The following is a 23,214-nucleotide window of genomic DNA, read 5'->3' on the forward strand; positions in this document are numbered from 1 at the left end:
GTGTGAGCCCTGGTGGTCCGCAGTTGAGGCCAGAGGCAGCGGACAGCGCAGGGCCACTTACACATGGCATTGATGACCCCAAAGCCATCATCTCAGAGGCCATCCAATATCACAGAAAAAAGGGTCCCTGACTTGACCAGCACAGAGTTAGTGGCCCTGGATGCACAGCGGCCGGCACAGGCACCATGCCATGGGACACTGCCTTGCGGTGCACTGAGGCAGGGCATTGCGGACTGAGTGGGTCCTCATTGATGGCCGAGGTGAATGTGGCAGGGGTTGCGGGGGACAGTGGAAGCTGTCCTCCAAGGCATGATGCAGTGGGCAGAAGCCGTCCGGAAGCTGCAAATGGAGGAGTGGAATGCTTCAGCCTTGTTTCCACCAACATTTCGGTATCAGCTACATGAGGATGTAGACAACCTCCCTGTGCATTGACTCAGACGCCACCAAAGTTCCACCAGAGAGTGCCCATGAATGTCATAGAACAGACCTAGTGGCACCTGGGCTGAGAGGGGATGCAGTCTGCGATGATGCCAGTACAATTATATGAACTATGCCATTGCTAAATCAAGACTCAGTCTTGACAGTAGTACTGGATTGGAAGTGTCTGAGCTTGATATTCTCAGCTGAGAGAGGAGGAGTTTGTTGCAGCCGCCAGGTGGAGCTGGAGCTGGAGCCGGAGCCGTAGTAGCTGGAGGAGAGAGGCTGGCATACGGCGTGCGGCGTGAGGCCGTGTTAGGAACTGTGACCACCACTGGGACTGCCAGGAGCCCCGATCAGTGCTGGGCGGATCGAGTGAGGTGAGCGGTAAGGAAGAAGAGAGAGCCGGTACAGCAGCGGCTCGTTTTCCCACTCCCTTGCCCTCTCCTTTCATCACGCCATGCCTCAGCTAAGGCAGGCACTATCCGTGCTGGTATAGGATAGCGAAGTGGTGCCACGAGAGAAGCCGGAGCAGGTTACCGGGTTGGGCGAGTGGGTAATACGAGCTGGAAGGATCCCCGCTCCCCTGCCCCTCATTACTCCCCTCGGCCGGAGCACTTAAGGAGAAGGCATCCCCCATTTCAGCGATATCTGACGATTGCGCCCCACCCTCTGGAATTGGGATACAACGTGTTATAACGTTTTGAGTTATAACGTTGCGAGTGGAGCAGAAGTGAGCAGAAGCAGTCTGCGTGGGCAGCAGCAGCGGAGGTAAACCGTGGCAGTGGGAGCCGCGAGAGCCGAGTGAGCGTGTGCCTCCACATCCAATCCACAACTCTGCAGAAAAAACACTACTATTTTAGATCCAGGTGTGATCAACAAAAATTGCAAGCTAGTTTTGCTCAAATGTAAGAGCAGTTTCTAAGCATAAGCAACGGTTGATCTTGGCTGAAGTGTATCGGAAGTGTTTGAGTTAAGCATCAGTGTCCTACTTGAACTAAGAGACAGAGTATTTCACTGCTTGTTGTTCCACAGCATTCACAGTACGGACCGTGGGTATTAGTTTTTTCTCTGCACAAAATCCCTGGCTTCTAAGGGCACATCGAGGAATTTAGCCAACTAGGCATAACTTGCTGTACAAATCGCTAGGCAGACATAAGAAATCATGGATGGCAACTCCCAATTGGTGGTACACCAGAAGAGTGTTTTAAGGGAAATGAGATCAGGACGGGTCAGGCAGGTGCCCCTGTTACCAAAAACACACAAACAAAGAAAATCGCAAACAAACTCAACTATAACAAGGGGGACATCTCCAACAAAACCCCAAGGGACAGGAAACTATCCTACTCCAACACTCCAGCCGGAACAAAAAATAAACACATTTTTCTTTCTGAAAGACCCGGCAGCAGCCATTTTTTGGAAACAGGTAGCATAAAGGGTTTGCTTACACCTCTTGCTCCACAAAAATCAATGGCTGCAGACTTGCGAGAAGTCCAACAACTAGTACCTAATGTAACAGCATCCTACACAGAGCCCAGACATAAAGAAAGTGTATGAATAATGGATCAAATAAAAACAGATGCAAGAAATGAGGAAAACTCGCCAAAAATCCATCAAACGAAAAGTGCGAAAAAAACTATTGTACAGGCAATTATTCATTCAGTAAACAATAACAAGAAGGACTTGGGAGACACTAAGCAAATATGCATAGATCTGAATATGAAATCCAACAAAATAAATCAGCAACAGGATGAAATAGCAACAACACTCAAACTCAAAATACCAGAGCATTTCCACTCCACACCGAACAGGGACAAACAAGTCCAGGATAATCAATGTCACGATCCTCTTCTAACTTCGTGTGATATAAAGGCTCTAAATAAGGACGGATCGCAAACGTCATGGTTACATTGAACAATAATAATGGACAATGTGGAACTGGTTAAAGCCATGGAAATAAAAACAACAAATCAAATAAACTTGGCAATTACCCCCGTTATCACACAAATAGAATCTACAAAGCATAAAGATGAAAAAACCAAGTCTCGGCAATAAGGCCTATTGGCACTGATTCAAAGCAGGATCCCTCCTCAATTACAGAAATATCAAGCCACTGTTCTTCCCAGATTCCAACGGAGGTAAAGTATGATTCAGTATTCAATACAAGGCAGAATCAAATGGATAAATTCGATATTTAAACAGAAATAAGTTCAAGTATTTCGGCACTCCAGCAGGAGAATCCCGAGGCTTCAAAGCATCTAAGCCGAAAAAACATACTAACCAAATCCCCCTTCTGGCTGAGTTTGCAAACAATGACGCCCCAAAGTTAGCAAACACCAAGGTGGCAGCATTGATGTTTGCTGACGATTCCCTCCTCCTATCAAAGACACTGATGGGTATCCAGAGGTTATTGGACAGTTTCTCCTCATTTTGTAACATTAGGGGACTGGCGATTAATACTACTAAAACCAAATTTATGATCGTCAATCCTCCTAAGACAACACGCCCCAACCCGCAATTGAATGGAATCTCTTTGGAAAGGGTGTCTGTCTTTGAATACCTCTGTGTTACCCTCTCAGAAGATATGCAGTGGGCGCCCCAAATAGCCAAAGCCAAGCTTAGGCTATCTCAGATTGCTGGGAGTATAGCCAAACTAGCCAGGGAATCATCTTTTAAACCCATTGGTCCCGGGCTTTAAATGTAAAGAACTCAAGCGTGTGGAGCAACTCTGTATGGGGCAGAATTATGGTTCGTCCTCTACCCTAGCTGTAGTCGAGAATAGATTTTTAAGACAATTAAAGGGTCTTCCAGTAGGTACCCCGCTAATTCCTTTACGACTAGATTTGAGTATTTTGCCGATTGAAGATGAGATCGCCCTAAAACCCCTAACCTTTTGGCGAAGACTCTGGGCAACCCCCGAACTAGTCTCCTACCAGGCAGAAAGAAATGAGCTTTTATCCTACCCGCGTTTGCTGAAAAGGGTTCCTTGGTTCGCCCATTAGTGTGAAAAACCTGGTAAACCATCTTTGTGGAGCAATCCAGGGGCTATCAGCCCCTCAGTTCCCCGAGCTCTATTACCAAGGACCTATCGCACCCTAAAGCTCGAAGCCATGCGCACAAATCCCAAACTGGGCCCCCTTACAATACAGTTTCTTGCAGTGAAGGATACTTACGAACTTGAAACTTTTCTGGATGACTTCCTCCCACAGGATGCAAGAAAACTGCATGTCCAATTCAGATATAGCACTTTACCTGTACGTGCTGTTACTAATAAATGGGCTGGGCAGAAAGAGGAGGGATGCCCAGCATGTATTGCACAAGAGGAAACAGAAATGCATGTTTTAATTTTCTGTCCTGGTTACCAAAAAGCGAGGCGCTACTGGCTTGTACAGCTTGTCGGAATCTGGGTTTCAAGCATTGTAGGGAGGCTTTTCGGGTTTTAAAATATGATACATCCAAACCAATTGTGTTTGCTGTTTCACGGTATTTAAATACAATGTGGCGAAGGAGATGGGCTTTCATTGAAAAGGGAAAAAAATCATAAATTGCATATCAACAGCAAATTTTTGTAAAATGCGATTACCACATGACTAGTTTCTGCTAGATACTGATTTTATTTTTATATCACTTTGTATATATATGTATTCTTGATGAATCTGATTTAATTGTAAATAGTGTAATTTCTAAAATTATTTATTGAAATATTGCTGCTATTTCTCTAGCTGCTTGTCATTTGCATCGTATTAATTGATATAATCCCTCCCCGTTGCCCCATTTTTCTGCCCCCCTTTCTCCCTCTCTAACTGTCTGGTAAAATTTCTAGATGTGATTTAAAACTAGAAATTGTATTAATATATGGAGTGTTTTAAGTACGGTATGAATTTCTTAATTATGTATGTTACTTTGTCTTTAGCCCCCACATGCATCAATCTAGGATTTTGCATTTCTTAAATAGCGAAAATTAAGGAATCGCTATTTAGGAAATGCAAAATGCTATGCATCAAGAAATCCTAAAAGTTTTTAGGATTTCTTAATTTTCGGAAATTGCGATTCCTTAATTGCGAAGTGCAATTAAGGAATGGCATTACATTGATTCCTGTGGGCCTAGAGGCCCATAGGAATCAATGTAGTCAATTGGAAGGCAGTAGCAAATTGCGAGAGGCACTTAGAAAATTTCATGGGTGCAGGGGGGGGTCCAAAGGACCCCCCCTGCACCCCTGAAATGCATTTGAAAGTGCATGTTTCAAACACACATGTCCTAAGGACATGTGTGTCTGTAACTGGACAGTTTAAAAAATGCATTTTTAAGCATTTTTAAACAATTTCGCAAATTACCACGAGGTTGAACCTCGTGGTAATTTGCACTTCCAATTTGAATAATCGCAATTTTTTTTAAAATGATGCATAGCTTTTAAGGAATCGCAAATTTGCAATTCCTTAAAAGCAATCGCATTTTTGGAATTCGGTAAAAATACCGAATTACTCAAAAATGCTTGATGCATCCCAAACACATTTTAGGAAGTGCAAATGGCCGAATTTACCGATTCGCACCGTTTGCACTTCCTAAATAGGTTGATGCATGTGCCCCTAAGTTCCTAGAGACCGAAATAAAAGTTTTGGAAACGAACTAACCAAATGGAGATAGACAACTTATCCTCTTTACATTCTTTATTGTTAAACACTTTGCAAACATCTATATCAGTATTAAACATGCAATCTGACAAATTGGACGTCCAGATTGATTTTAGGAATATTATGGCAATTCACGTTTCTAGTATTACTACCCAAATAGATATACTGACCAAACAACTGAAGAAGGCCCAACTACCTAAGAGCACAGATAAGCAATGTATCTGTAAATGTGATCAAATAATAGATACATTAAGTACTCTACCAGCCATACTTATTGATATATTGAAAGAAATAAAGCACAAGGTCCACCATAAGCCTAACGTAGAGACAAGCCCACCGGAAGATACACAAGAGTGATTGCTGCCAATAGGTAATCTACCAAAAAATGACACCCATGAACAACAGGGTGGGCAATCTAACGAGTTAAGTTGTGTAAATGCACATGAAATCCAAAACTTCAAAATTGATCCACTTAACCAACAGTGGCGAACAATCCCTTACGACAAGACCCAAAACATATTTACCCAAGTTTTAACAAAAAGGCTAAATAAACGCGCCAGGAAAGGAAGGCAGAACACGACCGGTCCTACGCGAAATGATGTAGAGGTCAAAACATTCTATCCACTGTTTAGTGCCATGAAAAAAAAGAAATCCCTTCCAGAATTACAAAACACAGAAGGAAAATGTACTTTACTAGATCAACTGGTGGATAGCACCACGCATCCTTGTTCTAATACCACAGAAAATAAGGTCAGTGAAAATAGCGCAAAAAAACGGAAAGCGAGTCAGAAGGATGAAGACAAACATACCCAATCAAAACCAGGTTTACTTCCTAAAGAAATTGATGCAGACAGAAACATAAAAAAAAGGTTGCACTTTTAGATATCTTGCATATGGAGACATCTACTACAGAAGGAACATACGATACATCAGCAGAGAGCACAAAAGGGCAAGATCAAATCAGTCGCCCAGAGATACCACTGTGTAAGTGGTCTGAACAGAACCTTATGGAAAGACTTGAAAACACTAACAATAAACCAGCAATGGTCCTAGCAAGCAATTGTTGCAAGAAAAGTAATAATCATGAATGTATATTAACGGCCAAGGTGGATACAAAAATTGTGATCATATGCCCTCCAGTAGACAGTAACAAGGAAAACAAGTCTCATTGCATAACAGGCAGTACACAGCTTTGTAAAGATGAGAAAATCAAAATAAACAATCGCTCCTACTGCCCTGGTCAAATAAAATATAAAATTCCAATGAAGGATCAGACAAGCCAAGACATTGTCTGAACAGACTTCACCAATAAAAACAAGGAGTTCCAGTGACCTGTGGCAAATCACATTAATACCGCTATATACGTCAAGAGGTAAGCAAGACATCTTCAATACGAGAAATATTTTGAGGCTACTAGGAGAAGAGCGAACATTACAGTTTATTGAAACAACAGACTTACTATCGGTCAGGTTTTTGCCAAACACACATAACCCACTTACAGAGATAACTGTAACATCATGGAAGTCAGGAAAAATAATAAATCAAATTCTAGATGCCAAAGAGCAATTCGAATCGTGGGGTATAACAATAATAAAATCAACACCGCAGCGTTACCCTGCACCACTGGCACATGGGGTCAATAAGAAGAGCACATATTCTCCAGTATATTCGATTTTGCACAATGCCCGAGGTCCAACGGGTACAGAAATAGTAACTCCAACAGAAAGCAGGCGAAACTACAGGTATTGGTCACCACTAACTTATAATAGGCAATGACCAGCTACTGAATCAACACATGCCTGGCAAATTGATAAATTAAATATACTTACCTGGAATATTGCAGGTGCAATAACAAAGCTTACCGATAGGACCCTAATGGAAATTTGGGCTCCATATGATATCATTGTACTGCAAGAAACTTGCCTGACATATCCAATTCAACTACCAGGATTTATATTACACCAGGTGGATGTGCTTAAAACTAACCTCTACGGAAGACCAAATGGTGGTCTTTCGGTCTACATATCAAATAATATTAAGGCAGAATCTGAACAAATGTCAACAACCTCAAATAATATACAAATAATACAACTTAATTTTAGTAGCAGTCATTGGATAACTTCACTAATCTTGTTTAATATATATACTCATCCAAACGTTCAAGAAAAATTAATAACATTTAAAAAGTTCATCCATGATATAACTGAAGTAAGACACAATACTCCGACCTGGGAAATGGTCATAACAGGAGACTTGAATACTCATCTTATTTTTACACCAGATGAAGACGACCAGTTAATTGCAGAAAATGAAATTTGGTCGATAAAACATCAAACTGCCCATTCATGGAGGAAGCCTAATGAAGTGGGTAAGGAATTAGTCACTACTCTGGAACATTTAGGTTTGAGAGTGATCAATGGGTGTACGCTGGATGATAGTCCACCAAGCTTAACACACTATGGTCCAACTTCAGGGTCATTGACTATACTATTCTAAGCTTGCCACTAATTAAACAATTAGGTATGTTCAAAATTAAGTGCACTACGGAAAGTGATCATTCAAAGCAGCAAATAGTAATAAACACTTATTTGGACAGATTCCAATCAGTTTCAACACTGGATGAGGGAAGAACAGTAACCACCTACAAAAGAGTGAATTGGTCAACTAAGCGACTACCTGAACTCGTAGGCAAAGCCAAAGCAATACTGGAGGATAGTATAACATCCTCTCCCACTATGTCAAAAGCTTGGATTAAATCTGTGCTTGAAGTAACAAAACAGAAATCAAAATCAACAACGAGACAGACAATAGTTCATACTTATTCACCAGCAAAAACAATTAAGGTGCTAAAAAAAAACTGAGAAGAGAAATAAGGAAGGTAAAAGAACAAGGTAACAATTCAGACTCTTGGGGCAAGCTACAATTACTGAAAAAGGAATTTAAGAAACATGTCTGGCAAGAGAAAAGAAAAACAACGGATGAGTTTTGGGCAAAGCTGGTTTATAATTGCAAACAATCAAAGGCCAAAGCATTTTGGAAAACAATAAACGGCCTAAATAAGACTCATAACATAACACTATCATCAAATGTAACAGAAGAAGCTTGTGCTGCGTACTTAAGCAAATCATTGAATTATCATTACATCATGCGCACGTACCCACTCTTGATGATACATCGTGTATGCTTACTAGAGTCGAAAAGGTTATTAAACCAGGAAAAAGTGACAGTGCTCCCGGACAAAATGGTATTCCACAAGCCCTATTTAAAACAGACCCAAAATATTGGGCCAATCCCAAAATGCTACTATTTAAAGAGGTGGAAAACACAGGAATGATTCCAGATGGTTGGAGAGGATCCATAATAAACCCCATTTATAAGGGTGGAGACAAAACAAAACAATCCAATTACAGATTAATAGCTCTTATTGATACAGAGTCAAAAAACTATGCATCAATAATATTGGAAGAGCTAATCGAGTGGTGAAACGCCAAAGAATCTGATTCCACCCCAGCAACAGGTTTCCGGAAGATGGATGGTACGTCAATCAAAATGTTAACAGTAGCAGAAATTGCGGAAAAAAGCAAAAGTCTAAAGAAGAAATTACAACTTTGCTTTATAGACTTGAAGGCTGCTTTCGATCGGGTGGCTCGTCAAGAATGTTTTTTAAGAGCAATTGAATCATTATATACAGAAACGTCGATTCAAATCAAAGCAGGGGATGGGGCCAACTGCTAGGGGGCTTAAGCAAGGGTGTGTGTTAGCTCCACATCTATTTAATTTATTTATGGTGGATTTGACTCTCCACCTGGATTCAGTCAATGCTCACACACCAAGATTAGGTCCACTGACGATATCCCATCTAGCATATGCCGATGATATTGTGCTGCTGAGTCATACAGAAATTGGACTCCAAAGACTGATAAAAAAAAGCGATGTATACAAAACTCAACAAATTAGAAATAAATATTGCCAAAACAAAGGCTATGCCTATCGGGAAGAACCTTGATGCTTCTTTAAAGATCAAGCTGGATAATATAACCATAGAAGAAGTCAGTACCTACAAGTATTTGGGGTTTAATTTTGATAAAAATCTTAATTTTCAAGCAAAACAGCATTATATGGTTAGGAAGAACAATGCCTTAATACATGCATTCAGCTTGTTAGCAAACAAACTAGATGGTCCTTCCTATCAACGATTGCTTTCAGTAATCAAAGCACAGTTGCTCCCTTCTCTGTCTTATGCAAGTGTGGTGATGCACGGTAGGGATGCTAAAAGGTTAGACAGTTTACAAACCAAAACTTATAAGCAGGTATTCCATCTGCCACGTAATGCCTCTCCAGCCCAAATTTGTTTGGAATTTGGACTAACACAGCAAAATATAGTAAGAAGGTATCAGCTTATTAAAACCAAGTACAAAATCCAAAACAATCAATCCAGCGTTTTACTCAATTCGTTATGGGAAACCTTGGTCAATGATGCTAATTCAACTTATAGTAAATACTTGTTTTCATCATTACAAGCAACAAATGCGGGTGATCTGTGGGACTTAAACTTGCCACATCCCACATTTTCCAGGCTATGAACAAAGCGGCAAAAATCCACTCACTGATAGATGATAAAAGTATTTTTTCACGACGTGCCCATGCATGGATGACAATACAAATGTATGTCACACTGCAACCTGCAACTTACCTTCAGTTAACCTATCCGGTGCACTCCAAGAAACAACTATTGGCTATGCGCCTGGGTGATCTACAGTCTCTGTCAGACAAACCACTTTGGCGACACACTGGACCACAAACGTGTAGACTATGTGACACAGCAGATGAGGACTTTGTTGATCTGGTTTGTATATGCCCTGAAATGAAGAATGCGCGTCAACTACATTGAAAGTACTTATTTAATGAGCGAGGGATCCGTACGTGCAGAACAGCTATCATGGGAAGCTTGGATTCTACTGACCCTCAGCTAAATTGTAAATTAGTGAAGTTTTTGCAATCTCATGATAAAGCAGTAAAACAGGTGTGCAAGTAGAATCCAACAACACAAGCTACAATACCGTATGACATTGATAGGAGGATAAAATTGTAGCAAATGATGATATATAGAACTGTCAAAACCTGTCTGCTACAACAGACGCATATCCTACATGAATAATTTAGGGAAAACTGCAAAATCCCCGGAATTATGCCCTGAATATATCTTATAAAATGTTATTTTATAATTCATGTTATGTGATATACCAATAGTTAGTAATGTTTTAATGAAAATGGAGTAACATCCTTTCAACCTGTTTTTAACCTGTATTTGTATTGTGATGACTTTTATTAAGTAAAAACAATAAATAATCTAAAAAATAAAAAAAAGACTCAGTCCAAAATGTGTGATCTACTCGACCGCAGTGTAGGCTGGAGGCAGCGGTCAGCAGTGGCCAACAGCCACATGTCATTGGCTCGCGATGCACAATCAATCAATCAATCACAGACATTTATAGAGCGCACTACTTACCCGGAGGGTCTCAAGACGCTTGGGGGGGGGGGGAGTGCTGCTACTGCTCGAATAGCCAGGTCTTGAGCTTCTCCCTGAAGGAGAGGTGGTCTTGGGTCAGGCGCAGGTCGGTTGGGAGGGAGTTCCAGGTCTTGGCGGCCAGGTAGGAGAAGGACCTTCCTCCTGTTGTCGTTCTTCGGATGCGGGGGACGGCGGCGAGGGCGTGGCTGGCTGATCGGAGATGTCGTTTGGGAGCGTAGAAGTTGATGCGGTTGTTGAGGTAGCTCGGGCCTTGATCGTGTAGGGCTTTGTGTGCGTGGGTGAGGAGGCGGAAGGTGATTCTTTTGTTGACGGGGAGCCAATGCAGGTCTCTCAGATGTCCGGAGATGTGGCTGTGTCGTGGGATGTCGAGGATGAGTCTGGCTGAGGCGTTCTGGATCCGCTGGAGTCTCTTTTGGAGCTTGGCGGTGGTTCCGGTGTAGAGGGCGTTGCCGTAGTCCAGTCGGCTGGTGACGAGGGCCTGGGTGACCGTCTTCCTGGTCTCGGTGGGGATCCACCGGAAGATCTTCCGTAGCATGCGCAGGATGTTGAAGCATGACGAGGAGGCGGCGTTGACTTGTCTGGTCATGGTGAGGGAGGAGTCCAAGATGAAGCCCACGTTGCGTGCGTGGTCTGTCGGTTTGGGTGGGCTGCCCAGGGCGGGGGGCCACCAGGAGTCATCCCATGCGGAGGGCGAGGAACCCAGGATGAGGACATCCGTCTTGTCTGAGTTCAGTTTCAAGCGGCTGGTCGTCATCCACTCGGCTACGTCTTTCATCCCTTCGTGAAGGTTGGCTCTGGCGGCGGCGGGGTCGTTGGTCAGGGAGAGGATCAGCTGGGTGTCGTCAGCGTAGGAGATGATGTTGAGGTTGTGTTGGCATGCGATGGCCGCGAGGGGGCTCATGTACACGTTGAAGAGGGTGGGGCTCAGCGAGGATCCTTGAGGGACGCCGCAGATGACTTCGGTGGCCTCTGACTTGTACGGTGGTACACGGACTCTCTGTGTTCTTCCGTCGAGGAAGGAGATGATCCATTCCAGTGCCTTCTCCTGGATTCCGACGTTGCTGAGGCGCTGCACTAGGGTGCGGTGGCAGACAGTGTTGAATGCCGTGGAGAGGTCTAGGAGGATGAGGGCCGCTGTTTCTCCGTTGTCCATCAGGGCTCGGATGTCATCGGTGGCAGCGATGAGGGCGGTCTTGGTGCTGTGGTTGGCTCGGAAGCCAGACTGTGAGGGGTTGAGGGATCCATTCGTCTCGAGGAAGGCGGCCAGCTGTTTGTTGACGGTCTTCTCGATGACTTTGGCTGGGAACGGGAGGAGCGAGATGGGGCGGTAATTCTTGAGTTCGGTGGGGTCCGCTGTAGGTTTCTTTAGTAGGGCGCTGAGTTTGGCGTGCTTCCAGCTCTCCGGGAAGGTGGCGGTGTCGAAGGAGGTGTTGATGATGTCAGTGACACCAGGACAGTTGTCGGTAGTATTCAATCACCTCCGTAAGGATGATCCTTTTTCCCTCCTGACTGCAACGCGTCATCCTCTTACACCTCTCCTTACGTCCAATGATATGTACTCTGGTATTGAAATATCGATGCTCAGTTCCAATTGTGTGACCTACTTGGGCGCAGCGTAGGCAGCGGACACTGGACAGTAGTCTGCGTGGGCCCACAGAATCGTGTTGTTGTGATGCACTACTAAGACATGGTGGCACCACATCGAAGGTTGTATAGTGACATCAAATCAGCCATAAATATTGTTCTCTACCATAGTGTAATCAAGACACAGTTCCAAATGTATGACCTACTAGTCCGCTGTGTATGCCAGTAGAGTACGTCAACGTGAAAGGAATACTGTGGGCCTTTCTCGCGGAGGCCGTGTTGGTCGTAGCAGGATAATCGTCAAGAAGGAGGGAGGGTGATCAATCGATCAATCGGACACCATTTACCACTCAAGGGAGTGGAAGGTCCAGTATCAGCTTGTGCCCATGTCAAGTACAGGTAAAGCAAAAAGGGGGTTGCTGAACTGTTCCTATGGAAAGAGAGGAATTAGGTATAACTGGCGTGACCGGAGGTGTAAATGTGACACCTTTGGGCATCCATTATGTTGGATGTATTTGCCTCACACACCCAAAAGGGTGTCATGCTTCATCATAGGCGTTGCTCCTCGTCGGGGAGGCGGTGCAATCCCCGACGGGCTCACCTCGAAGAGGGGCTCTTTGGCAGAGATCTTTTGTATCCAACTGCCTTATGGTGAAGTGCGGGTGTGTGGGTGGGGTAGTAAGTTGCCTGGAGGAGTGATTTAAAATGTAGCAGGGGGTGCCGGAAACCACTTTATTTTCGGGGTCCCCCTACTGCAATTAAAAACGTGAATCTAGCTCGCTAGGTGTCAACAAGTTAGGTAAAGTGACCCTAGAAGAGACTAGAAGAAGGAATGGTCGACATGTTTCTCGCGTGTGGCTGTTTGCCCGCGATTCATCAGGACCTAGTAATGGTGAGAACTACATATAATAAACAACATGCTGGTGTCATGTGTGTAGTGTGGGTGTAGTTTACCTCTGTGGTTCAATCCTATGCCTATGCCGAGCTCGGCGGTGATGGGTAGGTGAATACGCGTGGACACGGGAAGTTTGAGCCACATCCAAAGGTTCAACCCCGATGTACCGACCCGCCGAACACTCATGTGGCATGTAATCCCTGACCATTAGGCATAGGATTGAACCACAGAGGTAAACTACACCCACACTACACACATGACACCAGCATGTTGTTTATTATATGTAGTTCTCACCATTACTAGGTCCTGATGAATCGCGGGCAAACAGCCACACACGAGAAACATGTCGACCATTCCTTCTTCTAGTCTCTTCTAGGGTCACTTTACCTAACTTGTTAACACCTAGCGAGCTAGATTCACGTTTTTAATTGCAGTAGGGGGACCCCCAGAATAAAGTGGTTTCCGGCACCCCCTGCTACAATTGAAATCACTCATCCAGGCAACTTGCTACCCCACCCACACACCCGCACTTCACCATAAGGCAGTTAGATACAAAAGATCTCCGCCAAAGAGCCCCTCTTCGAGGTGAGCCCGTCGGGGATTGCACCGCCTCCCCGATGAGGAGCAACGCCTATGATGAAGCATGACACCCTTTTGGGTGTGTGAGGCAAATACATCCAACATAATGGATGCCCAAAGGTGTCACATTTACACCTCCGGTCACGCCAGTTATACCTAATTCCTCTCTTTCCATAGGAACAGTTCAGCAACCCCCTTTTTGCTTGGTCTTAGCAGGATGCCAGGTTCATGTGCCTCGGGCTTAGAGCTTGCACTGGCACGTGGTGGGCCCTCTCCGAGACATGCCTGTGTTGGCAGGTGAGCAGTGAGGCCTGGCTCTGCAGGGGCGGGCAAGTCGAGTTCGGGAACCAGTGGCCTGGGGATCGTAGGCCACATCGCTCACGGCGATGAAATCGGCCTCATGTTGGGCTGAAGGGCTCCACCCTGGCAGAGACGTTGGGCATTCTGGACGAGGACCACTACCAAAGCTATGTGCTTTTTTATTCACACCCCTATGCTTGCCTGGCATACGTCGGGCCAGTCCATTCCACTCACGCTTATGGGGGGGTATCTAACAAGCTACATTTCCATGAGCTTCCCCAGTGGCTGGGGTGACATGGTTGCATCCACTGTCCACTACACTCCATACACCAGCGGTGTCTGTCGACATTGATATATTTGTGGTCTACATACTGCAGTCTGGCCATCACATCCACGCTACACTTGGCAATGGGTACCTTCTCATTCATGGGTTACTTGCCTCCTTCGCACATGCCTGCTTCCCACCTCTCCCCACATTCAGCTATTGTGTGGCTGAGGTGCCATGACATTGATGGCTCATGTACATAGCTGGCCCAGGTTCCCACAGTAAGTTGTGCTGTCGTGTCTGGTGGGTAGGGATTCCCAGCTTTGTGTGTCGCATGATTGTGGAGTTGACTCTGGAAGTTGTTGGTTGGTAGGTACCAGAGGCCAGCAGGTGCAGCACGGTCAGCAGCTTTGGCTGCAGTGGGATGTCGGTTGTCCCTTTGAGCCTGTGGTTTGTAATGTCAGTCTCTGGTGTTGGGGTGTGAGGTTGGTGTGTTTTCAGGGGGTCACTGTCTTTGCCTGCGCTACCTCAGTGTTGGTCCGGGGGGGCGGTGGGGCCCCGGATGGGGTGGGCTGTGGTCCTGGGGGTGGTGGCGGTGGGTGTTGTGGCCCTCTTGGGTGTCTGGGCTGCATGGTCTTTTGCCCTTCAGGTGTTGATCTGGGCTATGCTCCCTTTTGTGGTGCAGGCTGTCGTCCGACTTTACACCAGGTCGGAGCAGGTGTTAATTTCCTGCTGCTATCGTGACTTATCGCATGTTTTTTGGTCTTTTCGCAGATCTGGCTGGTCATTGAGAATGTTGCGGAGTGGTGTTGTTGCTGCTTTTGGCAAGGGAACGCTGACTCTGCATCTCATTACCGATAGTTGCCGGGGTTATCTGTGGCAATGTTTTTTGCGGCTGATACTGTGGGTAAACGGGTGACATGGGCAGTTATCAGCTGCTTGTGAATAGGGCGTTATTTTTATCACAACTTTGACTGTGATAAACTGCCAATTATGCGGCGATAGTTCCTTGAGAATATGCCCCGAAATGTATTTTCAATGGGAGTGTGTTCAGTACCAGTGGTTAGCCATGTAAAGTTGTGGACTCACTACAAATGTGTATGCTATTACAAAAGTGTGAGTTGCACGTGTAAGTAACTGCAGAATGGTAAGTTACCATCAAAGTACTGTTTTTGAACTGCATTTTGTAGTGATTTATGTAGTATTACAGTAGCAGCCCAAATAATACTACAACGCGCTGTTTGTGAATCGAACCCATTGTTAGCGGACACTGGCCCTGATTACATTTAGAGAGAACAGATTACTGTTTGGAATTCTGCTCTGCTTAATTCTCAGTGGGTGGTGTTCCCACGCATGGTTTTCCATGTACAGGAACAATATACCCCATTTTTCTGGATGGTTGTTTCCTTACAATTGCATGAGCATAATTTCCTTTTTTGGTAAGGGAAAACATACAATGTCCCCCCACCAGAAGTTACCTCTCCATACTCTCCACTAATCCCAAAACATCCTCTTCCTTTAAAACATACATTTAACATCTGCTAAGAGCAGGTTACCATTCTAATTTTCCATTCCATTGGGTTTAGCTTGCAATTTAAGTGCAATGAGCAGACTCATTTTCAATCCTGTAACCATTCCACCAGAATCATGCTACTTGTACCGAGTCATATTGTATCCACAAGGTTTCAGAATCAGTGAGTTGTTTGCATAAGTACTCGCTACAGGGAGTCCTCTAAATTTTAAAAGGATTCACCAAGTTGTAAACTTCATATTGACAAAATAATTCGACTTTCTGGAGCCATATATTGTAATAAAAGGTGTATTTTCTCTGGTATGCAACATTTTGTTATTTAAAACAATTTAAAAGTTATTTTTTTACCCTCTTACCTGTAGTAGAATATACTATGTAGGCCCAATGTGATGGATCATATTTAAAGACTATCAGTGCAACTAGCACCTTACCTAAACAATGTCACATAAAATAGTTAAATGCAAGACAGTTTGTCTTAATCTGTAGATTTCAACAGTTTTAGGCATTTGGGTTGACACTGTATAATTGCATCCGTCCATGTGAAACCTTGCGTTGCTAATTGTCTATTGATTGAAACCCTGGGTGCTTTCCCAACAGATCATACAACCTGCGCATCATCATGTCACTACATTAAACATACCTTGGCGATTAGGGAGGCTGATCTTGATAGTGAGACTAGTGCTTCCCGTGTCTGTTTTAATTAATGGAAAAGCAAAATTATTCAAAATGAACACTGACTGTCTACAGTACAATGAAAATTCATAGATATTTGTGCCAAAATCATCAACAGTCTCACCTTTGTATCCACAAGAGAGCCAAACACCAGAATGAAGAACCCCTAAAACATTAAGTAAAACATATATTAAAGGCACATAACGTGTTTCATGACATATTTGAAAGACACAATGTTACAAGTAAGTACTAATAAATTGCACTGAAATCAAATTGCAAACGAAAGATAGAGTGAATCTTATGTAGCAAGGTAAAAGACACATATTGGGTTATTATCTACAAAAGTACTTCTGAACACCACAAACATTACCCCTACCATCCAGTGGATGTGGCCATCCTGGCACGGGCTCATGCTGGGTGCACTGGCACAACCCCCCTGTAATAAGCCCCCACCCTTGGCGATTTGATGACATCAGCATGCCAACCTTATCAAATACTGCTTTGGCGCAGTGGAAGCCATTTGCTTCCATCCTGTTGGAGGAAGAAGGTAAATCCTTCTCTGAGGGGGCGTGCATAGCAGGTACACAAAAAAAAGAAAGAGGTTTCCCTTCCCCTATGTTTGTTTGAGATGGATTCCTGCTCCAATCGCGGGTGGGTCAATGATCATGGAGCAGGAATCTCACCCGCTAGACACCAGAGCTTCTTTTTGGTTGGGGAGCAGCCCCTAGAGTAAATGGTTGCTCCTTGTGTGGCATAACTTTATATCAATAGCTTGGCCGCTCCATTTATATCAATGGCTTGCCCTCTCCGCAGGATAGTTCAGACATTTTCTGGGGCAGTCAGCACCCCCAGGGAAAGTTGAAACCTGCTAGGCACCAAGTATCATTTTTAGGACAAAATTGAGGGCAGGACCCTTTGCCCAAGAAGTCAATCATGTTGGGGGCTAATTTTTATTTTCAATTCACTTCCCCCCACCCCCAGAAAAAGGGCAGATCCGTTGTTTTTAGGCCGGTCTGCCCTCTGGGCGGGTGGGGAGTCTTTGTAGGCCCACTAGACACTAGGGTTTATAATTGACTTTTTAAGGTGACAATTTATACATGGATAACTTCTACACTAGTGTGCAGTTGTTCAAAATATTATTCAAAATGGACACTGTTGCATGTGGCACAATCCAATCTAACCATAAAGGTTACCCTAATGAGATTGTATGTAATAAACGTCAGTGGGGACAATGCATATTAACTACTAGCTGTGACATTTTCAGACAGGAGAGATGTCCACATGCTGACTACCATCCATGAGGAGAGTACTTCACCTATGCCTGTTTGTGGTCAGGCTGCTGAATTGCACAAACCTGTGTGCATTTTAGTCTACAATAAGCACCTCGGTGGTGTAGATAGAGTAGATCAGAGGTTGAAGCCTTACAGTGCTGTTTGTAAATTACACATTTGATATAAGTTGGCTGTCCATCTTTCTTATTGGGCAAACCTTCAATGCTTTTGTTGTATTCAAGGATTTTCTCCAGGTTCAAAGATGACTTTTGTTCAATTCAATTTCAAACTTTATTTCACATTAAAAATGCACAAAATTACAAAAAAGAAAACTAATTTCATACAATACATTTTTGGTTGGTATGTCAATTGATGTATTGCCTGGGCTACCTCAAATGACAACAATAGATAAAAAAGTTCAATTTTCAATAAATATTTCAAATTCAAATATTGCTTAAAGAGAAGAAAAAATCATTAAAACGTTGTGCAACAAGATCGCAATCTATGAAAGCCAGGATGTCAATATTACAAAAGATACAGATTATTTTGATACTACTTATTTTGATAATCTACTAAAAGGTCTCCTAATATTGCAAAGCACAAATCTTTAGTAAGATGCTCTATATGTGTATGCAGGTGCTGTCCATAAGGTGATTTAGCCCAAAGTTCATTTATGAAAGTGTGAACTGTATTCAAGATTGCGTACTTAACTTTTAGATGTGTGCAAATGTCCTCATGTTAAACTGTTAACACAATAGAGGAAGCAGTCACATAGCATATATATGGAGATTCTAATTGTTGGAAAACTAAGAGTGCTGCAGCAGAAGATCGCAAACTAAATTTTTGCAGCAATCGGAAAATAAACATCTTCCTCTGCGGCATAAAATGAACAATAAAACAGAATATGCAAAATGGATTGTTTTGACTTTTCGTCACATGACATGGGCAGTGGTGAAGAATTATTGAGAATAAGTTCACCGGATGTCCCAGCATTAACGGAATACAATTTAACCGGAATCTACTCAGAATATAATGATGCTGGGAATTATCCACATAGGAAAGGTATGAGAGGTGAACATAATGCACTTGAGGTAACCCTGATATACCCTTATTGTGTTTTTTCCTCTACATCTTTCTCATGTATCTTTTGATTCTCCTTATTACCCTCAAGAGTATATTCCTCTATAATGCTGTACATAAGTGGTTCCTAGTCCTGATGAAGACCCCATGGTGATGTCTATCAGATACACACAATTTTGAAGGGGTCAAAATGCGAACGTTCACCATTCAACTGTTGTTGCCCAAACAGAAAAATTAAATGTTAAAAATGGTATATCATAGGTCTATTTAGGTCTTTTTCACCAAAGCTGTCAATCAATTCATGTTTATGTGTTATATATGTGATACCATTTTTTTGTCAATTTCGGATTGTTGGTATATGTATCAGTATTACTTTTTGAGTCACTGTTTATATTACCAGTGTTGTACATATTGTTTGGTTTATGTGTACATTGTGCATCAGTCTTATGGTTTATCATTAATTTCACTAGATGTATGCTTTTTTATAATATATCTAAAAACATTTTTCAATTCAGTCGTGTTTTTGTGTTTTCAGTGATGTGTTTTGATGAATCATTGATTGACTTCCTATCTATGCGGGGACACAGTAGGTTACAAATAAATGTCTTTACTGCGGCAGAACCACTGTTTACATAATGTATCTATCCCCAGGTTCTGCACATTACTGGGTTACCCCATTGCTAATATTGACTCACACAAATGAGGCATCATTTTTCTCAAGAGACTTAGAGGAATACTGGGTGATAGTAAATGTGTGCTCCTTGCAGACTCCAGGACTTTTTCTCACAGAAATGCAAGAAAGAATAGTTTGTAGGCAACGTTTGAGTTTTACACAGGATTCTAGGTAAAAAAAATCCCTGTGAGTCTCTTGCAAGTCACTCCACCCTGGACTCCCCCAGATGTCTAGTTTTTAAAACGTGCTGGGTCGTAGGTTGCCTTCTGTGGCCCGAATTCCACAGCTACCCACATTGCAAAAAACTCATTGTTATACAGCAGAAAAATGTGATGTGTCTATGGTGCGCTCTACATTCTTTCCTGTTGTAGGCACTTGGCCTACCCAGACAAGAGAGGCACCATTATTCTCCTGAGACTTGGGGGAATGCTGGGTGATAGATAATGTGTTGCTCCTTGCAGATTCCAGAAGTTTTGTCACTCATAAATGCAAGGGAAATGTGTTTTTTAGGCAAAGTTTGAGCTTTGCATGGGATTCTGGGCAAAACAACATTGTGAGAGCCAGGCAAATCAGAGAAAATCACAAAAAGGAGAAACGAGGGAATGGCATTTTCTAGCCCCCCCTCCAAGGTTTATTACTCACAACAAAGAAAAAGGACAAAAACCAGAGAAAACAGGAAAAACTAGGGGCTTCGGAATCCAACTTGGATATCTACCAAAGGCATGCTAATGCATACTCCCACTATGGACTTCTCTAAGTATCCAGTCTGGAAGGGAAAAGAGACAAGGGAAAGAAATCAAATTTCTTAATACTGCCCTCACACACTTTTAAGGGTCATGGTTCATCATAGGGCCACATCAAACGTCCAAGAGCAGACCAACTCACTGGGCTGAGCGCAAAATAACTTTTTTAAGAATATAGTAATGAATATGGAAAATGTGGACAGGTTCCTGCAAACAGGATATAGGGATAATACATTCTCCAAGATATCCGATCAAACATTTAACCCTATCGAGTGTGACCAGGAATAAAGATAACCTTTGGTTCCCCTCAAATAGTTTAAACACTATTATTTGTGTTTTGCACGTTCTGATCCCTTCTTGGGGGAACAATTCTTTCTCTATTTCTTTTGTGTATGTCCACATTTTCCATCTTCATCACTATATTCTTTAAAAAATTATTTTGCGCTCCGCCCAGTGATTTGGTCTGCTCTTGGGCGTTTGATGCAGCCCAATGATGAAGCATGACATGGAAAAGTGTGTGAGGGCAGTATTAAGAAATTTGATTTCTTTCCCTTGTCTCTTTTCCCTTCCAGACTGGATACTTAGAGAAGTCCATAGTGGTAATATGCATTAGAATGCCTTTGTTAGATATCCAAGTTGGAATCCAAACCGCCTTGTTTTGCTTGTTTTCTCTGTTTGTTGTCCTTTTCTTCGTTGTGAGTAATAAACCATGTAAGTCGCCCTACCCTGGACACCCCTGTCTAGATTTCAAAACTGTGCTGGTGAAGTAGGTTTCCTTAGGTGCTGGTGAAGCTGTGGCTAAAAAATGACTCCTCACATTGCAAAAAACATTGGTTTTCAGTGGAAAAATGTGATGTGTCTATATTGCATTTTGCGCAGTTCTTCCGTGCCTTTGGCCTAACCACACAACTGAGGCATGTTTTTTTTCAGAATGCTTCGGAGAATGCAGGGTGGTAGAAAATGAATGGGTCCCACCAGATTATAAGAGTTTTCTTCACATAAATGCAATAAAAATAGTTTTGTTTGAGATTTGCATAGGGTTTTAGGTATAAAAACCTGGTGAACGTCATGCAAGTCAACCCACCCTGGACTCCCACATGGGCCTAGTTTTCAAAGCTGTATTAGTAGTTTCATAGGTTTCCCTAGGTGCCCGCTGAACTGGGGCTTAAACCACTGCTCCTAAACTCAAAATCTGGTCTACATTTCAGAAAAACTGATTTTTTCTTTATAGCCTTTTTCCAGTCTTTATCATTTTCCATATGAATTGCTGCTTATTTGGTACACAATGAAAAACTATTGCAAAGTACCGCTCGTTTTTTGGCTCTGGGTACCTCGGTTTCTTGGAAAACCTACCTAAAAACCCTACAAATCCCCTCAACTAGAATTGTCTAGCGGATATAACAGTATATTGCTTTTGAAAATCTTTCATAATAAGAAGGCATTTCAAATCCAAATATAGGCACAAATGTCTGTATGTTTCAACTCAATTTCAATATTTTTTCATTTCAATTGTTACTTTCTATAGGAAGCCCTTAATGGATACACAGAAATGACCCCATGCAAAATTCAGAATGTTGACTCGGTTTTAGAAATGTGTAGCTTTATGTGTCCCACCATGAGTTTCACATCTGTTTCCACCCCAAACTGGAAGGAGGTTAAAAGCACAAAAATGTGCTATCTCCCAGTAAAATGCACAAACTCTGGTAAAAAAATATTTTCAGTATCAAGTCTGCCTTTTCCTGAAAGCTAGGAAGATGGTGATTTTATCACTGCAAACCTGTTGTTGATGCCCTTTGCAGGAAAAAAACAGCCACTTTCTGCTGAACTAAGTCACTAGGCAAAATGTTAAAAAAAAGAAAATGGGGCCAGAGAGAAACAGACTGACCCCCTATGTCTTTTGGTCGGAGTCCCAAGGAGACCTCCAGGACCACAAAAAGCTTTTCAAAAAAAGAAAATCTGGCTGGAGTCGGGCTGGTTCCAAGATTCCAGCTGAAAAAAAAGAAAAAAAGGAAGCAGGGGCTCCTCCGCTTTGTTAAATATAGGCCCCCAGGTGGGCCGGGTGAGGAGGGCAAGTTTTTATAGTAATGCGGTCGTGCCCATGCAGCACCCCCATGCCACGGGGACCGCCACCACCTCGGGGCAAAGATATGAAAAGTGATGCAGGGCGCCTCCACGACACCTCACTGCCCCAGGGATGGCCACCTCACTGCCCCAGGGATGGCCACCTCCCTGGGGCTATTGACTAAATGAATGTGAGAGAGGCCCATATGGCCTCCCCTGCAGCCCTAGGGACTGCCAGCGCCCAGGAACTATAATTAAATATTAATGCGGGGGCTCCAGCTCCCCCACACAGCCCTCGGGATTGCCAACTCCCCGGGACAAGTCTTTAAAACTAACTACATGGCCCGCACCTCCTTGGGGCTTGGGGCTTAAATAATAAAGGAGGAGGGCCACGCGTCCCCCCTCGTGGAGCCCTAGATGGCTCTGGTGACTGCCAACACCAATGGCAGGCTTAAGCAATGTCCCAGGATGCCCTTCCCCCGGACATTGCAGTTAGCTCCTGTCAAGCCATAGCAAACACTGCTCCACTTTCAGCAAGCGAGAACAGAAAATGCTCTCTCTTGCTGAAAGCGGAGCATGTCTGTTTCCATGCCCCCTGTCAAGCGAGCAAGGAAACAGAAACATTGCTTTGGGATCCAAGGTGGATGTTCAGCAGCTCCCTGGGTCTCAAAGCAATGCAGATGCGTGAAGAAGGCAGGGAGCTGGCATGGACCACAGGGGCCTTCAGGCTCCCCCTGGAGTCTCCACTACACTACAGGCCAGGCCTCAGACCAAAATCGGCTCTCGGTGGGGGCCGCATGGCCCTCTCTCCTTAAATAAATAAGACATATATATATATATTTTACTAGGGTCAGTCCCTGGGGGATGGGGTTCTCCAGGGCGAAAATGGCTCGGGGTGGGGGGGCTTGTCACTGGCCCCCCTCCCTTTAAATGAAAAATAAATTAAAGTAAAGGGCAGGCGCCGGGGGATAGGGTCCCAGG

The 23,214-nt window shown here is 43.5% G+C and overlaps 1 protein-coding gene across 1 annotated transcript in view; it reads right to left on the minus strand.

The window, feature by feature from the left end:
- The window catches only part of LOC147707023 (adhesion G protein-coupled receptor F5-like), a 948,772-nt gene that overhangs the window by 133,898 nt on the left and 791,660 nt on the right, over positions 1-23,214 (minus strand). The window contains exons 17-18 of the mRNA XM_086926247.1: positions 16,530-16,571; positions 16,374-16,424 (exon numbers count right to left, since the gene is read on the minus strand). Coding sequence (XP_086782373.1) covers positions 16,374-16,424; positions 16,530-16,571 — 93 coding nt within the window. The remainder of the gene's footprint in view (positions 1-16,373; positions 16,425-16,529; positions 16,572-23,214) is intronic.

Source organism: Lissotriton vulgaris, chromosome 6 (genome assembly GCF_964263255.1).
Source record: "Lissotriton vulgaris chromosome 6, aLisVul1.2, whole genome shotgun sequence".
Lineage (NCBI taxonomy): Eukaryota > Metazoa > Chordata > Amphibia > Caudata > Salamandridae > Lissotriton > Lissotriton vulgaris.